At 42.8% G+C, this 9161-nt stretch overlaps 1 protein-coding gene across 1 annotated transcript in view; it reads right to left on the reverse strand.

The window, feature by feature from the left end:
• The window catches only part of tes (testis derived transcript (3 LIM domains)), a 44648-nt gene extending 35920 nt beyond the window's left edge, over positions 1-8728 (reverse strand). The window contains exon 1 of the mRNA XM_063057859.1: positions 8558-8728. Within this exon, the coding sequence (XP_062913929.1) occupies positions 8558-8584 (27 nt within the window). The 5' untranslated portion in view covers positions 8585-8728. The remainder of the gene's footprint in view (positions 1-8557) is intronic.
• Between the last annotated feature and the right edge of the window lie 433 nt (positions 8729-9161).

Below are 9161 nucleotides of genomic sequence, written 5' to 3' on the forward strand. Positions count from 1 at the left end.
ACCCACAACTCTGTCTAACACAAAAAATGTTGCCCTTGTTTTTGATGGAAATTTTAGCAGACTATATGATAGGTAAAGGTACATTGCATGATTCTAAACAATTGGAAAAAGCCACAACGACTGAAAGGTGGTGAAGGAGTGCTACATAAAACCCAGTTTGATTAGGTTCTATAGATGGAAAAAAAGATGGAAATAGTTATCCCAGGATCATACATGATAAAGCAAATAGAGGAACACTCACAACACGTTGGAGGAACTCAGGTCGGGCAGCATCCGTGGAGACGATCAGTCAACGTTTCGGGCTGGAACCCTTTGTCAGGACTGAAGAGGGAAGGGGCTGAGGCCCTATACAGTAGGTGGGGGGAGGCTGGGAAGAAAGCTGGTAGGTTCTAGGTGAAAAACCAGTAAGGGGAAAGATAAAGGGGTAGGGAGGGGAAGCAGGGAGGGGATAGGCAGGAAAGGTGGAGAAGGAATAGGGGAAAACACAATGGGTAGTAGAAGGAGGCAGAACCATGAGGGAGGTGATAGGCAGCTGGGGGAGGGGGCAGAGTGAAACTGGGATGGGAATTACCCGAAGTTGGAGAATTCAGTGTCCATACCAAGGGGCTGGAGACTACCTAGACAGTATACGAGGTGTTGCTCCTCCAAGCTGAGTTTAGCCTCATCATGGCAGTAGTGGAGGCCATGTATGGACATATCCGAATGGAAATGTGAAGCAGGGTTGAAGTGGGTGGCAACCGGGAGATCCTGTCTGTTGTAGCAGATGGAGCGGAGGTGCTCAATGAAGCGGTCCCCCAATCAGCGTCGTGTTTCACCGATGTAGAGGAGGCCGCACCAGATACAATAGATGACCCCAACAGACTCACAAGTGAAGTGTTGCCTCACCTGGAAGGACTGTTTGGGGCCCTGAATGGTCCATTTGAGATGTCCTGGAATGGAAAGCCTCATCCTGGGAGCAGATGTGGCAGAGACAGAGGAACTGGGAATAGGGAATGACATTTTTGCATGTAGCAGGGTGGGAAGAGGTATAGTCAAGGTAGTTATGAGAGTCAATGGGCTTGTAGAAGATGTCAGTGGACAGTCTGTCTCCAGAGATGGAGACCGAGAGATCGAGAAAGGGGAGAGAAGTGTCCGAGATAGACCAAGTGAATTTGAGGGCTGGGTGGAAGTTTGAAGTAAAGTCGATGAAATGTCCTCTTTAAGGATCGTGGTTTCCCTTCTACCATCATCAATGACGCCCTCACCCGCATCTCCTCCATTTCCCGCACTTCGACCCTCATCCCATCCTCCTGCCACCACAACAGGGACAGAGTTCCCCTTGTCCTCACCTACCACCTCACCAGCCTCCGGATCCAGCACATTATCCTCCGCAACTTCAACAGGACCCCACCACTAAGCACATCTTTCCCTCTCCACTTTCCATAGGGATTGTTCCCTCTGCGACTCCCTGGTCCACATGTCCCTCCACGCGGATCTCCCACCTGGCACTTATCCCTGTAAGTGCAAGTGCTACACCTGTCCCTACACCTCCTCTCCTGCCACCATTCAGGGCCCCTAACAGTCCTTCCAGGTGAGAAAACACTTCACTTAAGAGTCTGTTGGAGTCATCTATTGCATCCGGTGCGGCCTCCTCTACATCGGTGAAACCAGACGTAGGTTGGGGGACCGCTTTGTCGAGCACCTCCGCTTTGTCCGCCACAACAGACAGGATCTCCCGGTTGCCACCCACTTCAACTCTGCTTCACATTCCCATTCGGATATGTCCATACCTGGCCTCCTCTACTGCCAGGAGGCTAAACTCAGGTTGGAGGAGCAACACCTCATATACCATCCAGGTAGTCTCCAGCCCATTGGTATGAACATTGAATTCTCCAACTTCAGGTAATTCCCTCCCCCTCCCTTCCCCTATCCCTATTTCACTCTGCCCCCTCCCCCAGCTGCCTATCACCTCCCTCATGGTTCCACCTGTTTCTACTACCCATTGTGCTTTCCCCATTCCTTCTTCACCTTTCCTGCCTGTCCCCTCCCCCACCCCTTTATCTTTCCCCTTACTGGTTTTTCACCTGGAACCTACCAGCCTTCTCCTCCCCACCCTCCCCCCACCTTCTTTATAGGGCTTCTGCCCCTTCCCTCTTCAGTCCTGACGAAGGGTTCCGGCCCGAAACATTGACTGATCGTTTCCACGGATGCTGCCCGACCTGCTAAGTTCCTCCAGCGTGTTGTGAGTGTTGCTTTGACCCCAGCATCTGTAGAGTATTTTGTGTTAAAGCAAATCGAGTGCAGGATAATTCTAGATTAAGTGATAAACTGAACGCCCCAACTCCTTAATAAAGAACACTCAAAGTGTTGCTGAACAAATGAACTCCATTTCACATCCAGCACAAATGGAGCAGCCGTGGAACACAATAATATATTTTGATCTGTGTCAACTAGGTCTGTTTTATGTTTTAAATTCCATTTCTGCTGGCTACAACTACTAAACAAAATGGCTGCTGCAGAATTACCACACAGTAGCTTTACGATCGTCTTATTCCTCAGATAAGCTCTAGTTTTACACAATTAAAAGTACATCTGTGACTAGCAGTTCAATGCATCTGATTATGCAGACTTCCCAACCCCCCCACCCAGCCTTAGTGCCCTAAAAGTAATTTATTTGACAAACATTGTATATAGAACAATCCATCAAACTAGTACAAAAGACTGCAGTGCAGTAGAAATTTGCCCTTTTAGGGTCATTTTAAATTGGAGCCAACTTAATCCAAGCTTTTTTCTTCTGAATGCATCTTCTCCTCCACCGCCCCCCCCCAAAAAAATTCAGTACACTATACTAAAATTCTCATTTGCAATCAGGTTACTACTCTTGAAAAATAGTTGAGAATTCAGTCACTGATGTTATCAGATTGAAGAAAATTTGACACAGACCAAATTGTTGTTCATTCCACAAAAACATTTACTTTATCCAAACAACTGATGCTAGGGTTTGGAAAGCTAACTCATCATTAAAAGGACACCTGGGTACAGGTCAATATACTATAGAATGTCTTTCAAGATATCCATATCCACCAACTGCGGAAAGCAGACAACCCCAGAGTGAATAGCTCAAGAGCATTCTTGGAGTCAGATTTCAGACAGTATTACAATGTCTACTACACATTTTAAACTGACCGTAGATCAAATGCATAATGACAGCATATTTTCCCCAACTGCAACTAGTTTAGAGAGTCTGGCTCAAATTATATCTACCAGTGCAGTGGAGAGCTGTCAATGTCTGTTTATACTGGCATGCACATGGTTTACAAATTATGCTCTAATCCTCCAAATTGAGGCCCAAATGCATTAAAAAGGAATTAAGTATAGAACTAAACATTTTTCTAAACTGAAGTTTTGGAAAGATGTTCTTGAATTTAAAAGTACCTCATGGGATACTTTGTGAAGTGCTTCATCATTATGAAGCACAGCTGCGGTCCTATAGAATGTAACTTCTGAAGACCCAGAAAAGTTCAAGTATAGAAATTCATTTCAAAGCTAAATGCAGTCACCATCTTGGACTACTCTGGCTGCATCACATCAACATACAATTTCAACCAACCATGAAAGACAAGAGCACCAGCCATAAGAAAAATCCATGACAAGATCCCTTCTCCAAGTCAAATACTATCCCACCTTGGAAATCCTTCAGAATTAAGTGTGAACAGCAGCCAAAAATTCAAAACTTTTTGAAAACCCAGAACAATACAAGCATACAATTTCAAAGACAAAAGTTAATAAAAATAAAATTGCCAGAACCACTCAGCAAATCAAGCTACCTCAGTAGGCAGTGATTCAGGCTAATGACATCACAAATCCCTTCAAAGACATGCTGGGCTCATAATCATTCTTAAATGGTGGGAACAACAGGAATACTGCAGATGCTGGAAATTCAATCAACACACATCAAAGTTGCTGGTGAACGCAGCAGGCCAGGCAGCATCTCTATGGAGAGATACAGTCGACGTTTCAGGCCGAGACCCTTCGTCAGGACTAACGGAAGGAAGAGTTAGTAAGAGATTTGAAAGGGGGAGGGGGAGATCCAAAATGATAGGAGAAGACAGGAGGGGGAGGGATGGAACCAAGAGCTGGACAGGTGATTGGCAAAGGGAATATGAGAGGATCATGGGACAGGAGGCCCGGGTTGAAAGACAAGGGGGGGGGAAACCAGAAGATGGGCAAAAGGTATAGTCAGAGGGACAGAGGGAGAAAAAGGAGAGAGAGAGAAAGAATGTGTGTATAAAAATAAATAACAGATGGGGTACGAAGGGGAGGTGGGGCATGGTGGGATTTGCATTCCTTTTCCAAAATAAAGGAATAATTTTTCATGATTCAAGTACCAATGACTCATTTCAAAATACCCAAGGAAGGAGCAATAAGCTACCTTTTTGAAATGCGACATCCTTTGCCAAAGTTACTCCCATAGTGTTGATGGGTAGAGGGCTATAGCATTTGGACCTGAGAATGAAGAAGTGATAATATTTCCAAGTCGGATAGTGTGCAACCTGGAAAAGAACTTGCAGGTGATGGCGTTCTCAGTCACCTTCCGCCTCTCATTTTGTTGCAGAGGTCATGGGTTTTAGAGCTGCTGTTGGAACAGCTTAAGCAGTACATTTCACCAACAATACACATTGTAGCCTTGGTGCAGCAGCAATGGAGGGGAATGACTGATTAGAATGGGGGAAAGGATATTGTTCTGTGCGTTACCAAGCTACTTGGGTATCATTGCATTCATCCAGTTACTGGAAAGAATTCCATCACATCACTGAATTATGCTTTCCAGATACAGACCACTTTGTCAAGCACCTCTGCACCATCTGCCACAAGCAGGGCTTCCCAGTGGCCAAACATTTTAATCCCAACTCCCATTCCACTGTGTAAGACAACGGTCTCCTCTTGTGCCAGGATGAGGCCACCTTCAGGGTGGAGGAGCAACACCTTGTATTCTGTCTGGGTATTTCCCCCACCGCTGCCCCCCCCACGACCTTTTATTTCTCAACTGCCTATTTATTCCCACCCCCCACCCCTTCCTCCTATCAGATTCTTTCTTCTCCAGTCCTTGATCTTTCCACCCACCTGGATTCACCTATCACTTTCGATAGCCTCATTCCCTCCCCCCCCCCACCTTTATTATTCTGGCATCTTCCCCTCTTCCTTCTCAGTCCTGAAGTGTGGACTCCTTATTCATTTCCATACATGCTGCCTGATCTGCTGAGTTCCTCCAGCACTGTGTGTGTTATTTTGGTTGTGAGTTTCAATATCTGCGAAAGGATACCCAAACTCTACCCAGTTCTTATGGCCACTGTATTAAAATTGCTGGTCTACTTGATTTGTGGTCAATGCTGGCTCCTTGACATCAATGGAGAGGTCTTGATGATAGCAATGCTATTAAATATCCAAGATTACTGGACTTGGAAAGTACAGTTGCAAGATCAGACTACTGATCATACAACAAAATGTGCATCACTCAAATCACTATTTAAATAGTTGAATATGCATACCTTTTTATGATGGGAGTGCAAATGGCTCAGTTTTAAATACCCTTGAAGTGATGGGTCACCTTTGTAAAGGTACTCCCACAAGGTAGTATTCTAGGCTTTGGAGGACTGCTTTAACAGGAGCTTGAGCAGAGTTGTTATGAATCTCCAACATTGTGCACAATTTTCTACATTCAGCTGTCTATTGCAGCAATAGCTCTCCTTTTTAATTTAGCTCACTGAAGTTCTTTCACATCAGCAGTATTTGCCTGTGAATTCATCTCCATTGCGGGAACTTAGTGCATGTTGGCAGAGGCTTCAGCCTGCACCATCACAAGTCTCATACTTTGGTCAAAACATTGAATATTCTCGTGTTTACTTGATTGCAAATACAATTGTAAAACCTGAAGAACAGCAACAGCTCTGTTCTGACCTAGTTTCTCTTAATCCAATTAAAGCAATCCAAATGGCCATTCAATTCATTATGCTTTTTTTTACACAAAAAAGAACCCTGTGGTGCACCAAGTGGGCTGGATTTTTCAATACAACAGTGACCACACAAAGATTATTAATGGGATCACTATGAGCTCACAAAAGGCACAAGAATGTGTGTCTTCCCCCCAACTTGAAATATGCAAAAGCATTCCAAAATATTGATGTTTTCCAATTTACAAAAAAAGTTCAAAACTCAGGCCAAGTACAAGATTTCTAATTCTAAAATACAATTTCACAAACTCTTTGAAGCTGTTATTGAGTCCCTGTTATAGAACAAAAAAGTATCTTAACTTGTTAAAATGTTATACAAATGAACAGATAAACTGCAGCATCTAATAAAGTTAAAAATGCAGACTTTGAAGACAGTCTGTAAACTCCTATACCCAACATCAGATTGTAATGAACATTAAAAGATTATTTTTCTTAAAGAGGGCCTTATTAGGCAAGGAGGACTGAAACTAGAGAGGCATGAAGTTTAGCATGTCACAAATCAAACAGATAATGATGTCCTCACTTGTGAAAGGGCGTACTCTTCTCCTAATGCACAGTATGTTTGTAATGTACCCCAATTTAGAAATGAAAGTAACATCTATGATAACAGCTTCCTCCCTGAAGCATTGGGAGGCTTTCTTCTGCATTAAACTCTTCCCAGGAAATAAGCATTGAAGATGTTTATAAATTATACACTGCAAGTTAAACAAAAACTTTTCATTTAGCAGTTTTACTTAATTTTCAAATGACATCAAAAGTCAAGCTGATAGAATAATTCATCATAATGATAAATCTACAGAAATATAATTAATTGATCTATTACACTCAAATAGGGATTAAGCATTCATTATTGATTCATACACCCACCGATTGAAGTTGAGATACAGTAGTCTGAAACTGACATTAAGATTTTAATTTTAAAAAATCGCCAAGCTTGTTTTTATGTAGCAAACTTCTTGTATTCAGAATACGAGTTGTGGAACGAACTTCCAGCAGAAGTGGTCGATGTGGAACGAGCTTCTAGCAGAAGTGGTTGAGGCAGGTTCAATGTTCTCATTTAAAGTTAAATTGGATAGCTATATGGACAGGAAAGGAATGGAGGGTTATGGGCTGAGTGCAGGTCGGTGGGACTAGGTGAGAGTAAGAGTTCGGCACGGACTAGAAGGGCCGAGATGGCCTGTTTCCGTGCTGTAATTGTTATTGCGTTATTCTATAACCATATCTCAGTGAATTTATTTGCAAATACATGTGAGCACTGTTGCAATGTTACAATCAGCAATGCAATATTTTATCAGCAGGTCTACATTGTTGATGCTGGTGGAAAAATACTTGATTATTCAACTGCTGTTCAGGGCATTTTACACTTCCCCCAAATATCACAACTATGGATTAGTGTTTGAACAACTTTTTTTTTAAAAATTGAGATATAGTACAGAATGGGCCCTTCTGGCCCTTTGAGCCGTGCCACCCAGTAATCCCCCGATTTTAATCCTAGCCTAAACACTGGACTAATTACAATGACCAATTAACCCACTAACCAGTACATCTTAGGATGGTGGGAGGAAACCAGAGCACCTGGAGGAAATTCACAGACATCAGAAGAACGTACAGACTCCTTACAGGCAGCAGTGGAAAAGGAATCCAGATCACCTACGCTGTAAAGCATTGTGCTAACCAGTACACTACCATACTGCTCAATTGGATGTACAAAGTCAGTAAATTAAATTCCAATCAGGCACTTTATCAAAAAAAAGCTTACAGGCTAATATAACACCAAGGTTGTTAATCACTACCTGAAGAGCCTGACTTCAGCTGAGACACTAACTTTGTCTGACCAAGGTAGATGAAATTCCACTGTACCACTTTCCAAGTTTCCTCATGTCCTTACTAACAATTAACCCTCAACTAGTATTCAAAAGCACATTATATTTGAGACAATTTGGACTGCACAGATTGGCTATCATATTTCCTGCAGTCCAACAGGGACTACAATTCACTATTAGCCAATTAGTTGCAGAGTCCTTTTAAAAGAAGCCCGAAGCAGTGAATGAAGTTCTTTCTTTGCGCCCATCCATGCCGCATTTGTCAGCGTTGAACCTTTATGCTGGATGGCACGACCCAACCCTAGACCTAGCACTGAACTCGACCTTCAAATGCCTGTGACTCACAGTCAATTTTAAGACACTACCCGAGTGACCAATTCATTGAATAAATGACGTCATTTTAAACCAGCAGAAATAGGTCCAGAACCATCTGAGGCCAACTACAACAAAGCTGGTGTCGCATTTCAGTCCTTTACCCTTTTACAGTAGATTTGTGTTAAGTTTTTAACCTCTCGCGGAAATCGCTGTTCAAGGCTGCTAAATTCCTGAAGGATTTCCCTATCACTCCACGCAGCAATTCTTTGCTAGTTTCTGCTAAATACCATCTCTCATCAGCATTTAGACATAAATATTTCACTACAGATGTTGCATTAAGTAGGAACAAGAGGAAACGATCAAATGGGTGTCGCCCTTGATAAGATAAGGTACAGACTCGGAGATAAAGCAAAATGCCAATTTTCTCACCTTTTTCACTTTATTCTCTAGATCCATCTCTTCTAAACGAGACTGGTCAGTAAACCGCAGGTACTAATGTTAAAAAAAAACCTCTGGAAAACGCGCTCGTGACAGACACAGCAGTTACTTTCCTCAATACACTTCTCCTCTTGCAATGTTTCAAGGCACTTCCGCTCAATCGGCAATTCACAACATCAGCCAATCATAATGCAAGGAGAGGAGTACCCGCACTAATCACCTCAATAAGGACCAATAGGTAGCCAATCATAGACTTCCAAAAACACTAACCAATAAATGATCAGTTCAAATTATGACTAGCCAATCCTCTATGTACTGAGAAAGGGAGCGGCTATTCGCTGTCTGGCTCGGCTCGATGAGAATTACCTTGGTCAATAATTGTATCGTAAATTAACGCCGCCGGTAATGATGGGTAAAATTTCCATACTTCGTGAGGAAAGGATTGGTAATTATTATTTAACACTCTTCTGATAAAGATTAGGGTTTTTTTGTTACACTAAAGGCGCTGTATAAATGCAAGATGTTTTAGAATTGTCACAGCTCAATTGGAATGCAGAGTAAAGGTTAGAAATAAATGGGAGAGAAAGTAACTTGC

This window comes from Mobula hypostoma, chromosome 9, assembly GCF_963921235.1.
Source record: "Mobula hypostoma chromosome 9, sMobHyp1.1, whole genome shotgun sequence".
In the NCBI taxonomy this organism is placed as follows: Eukaryota; Metazoa; Chordata; class Chondrichthyes; order Myliobatiformes; family Myliobatidae; genus Mobula; species Mobula hypostoma.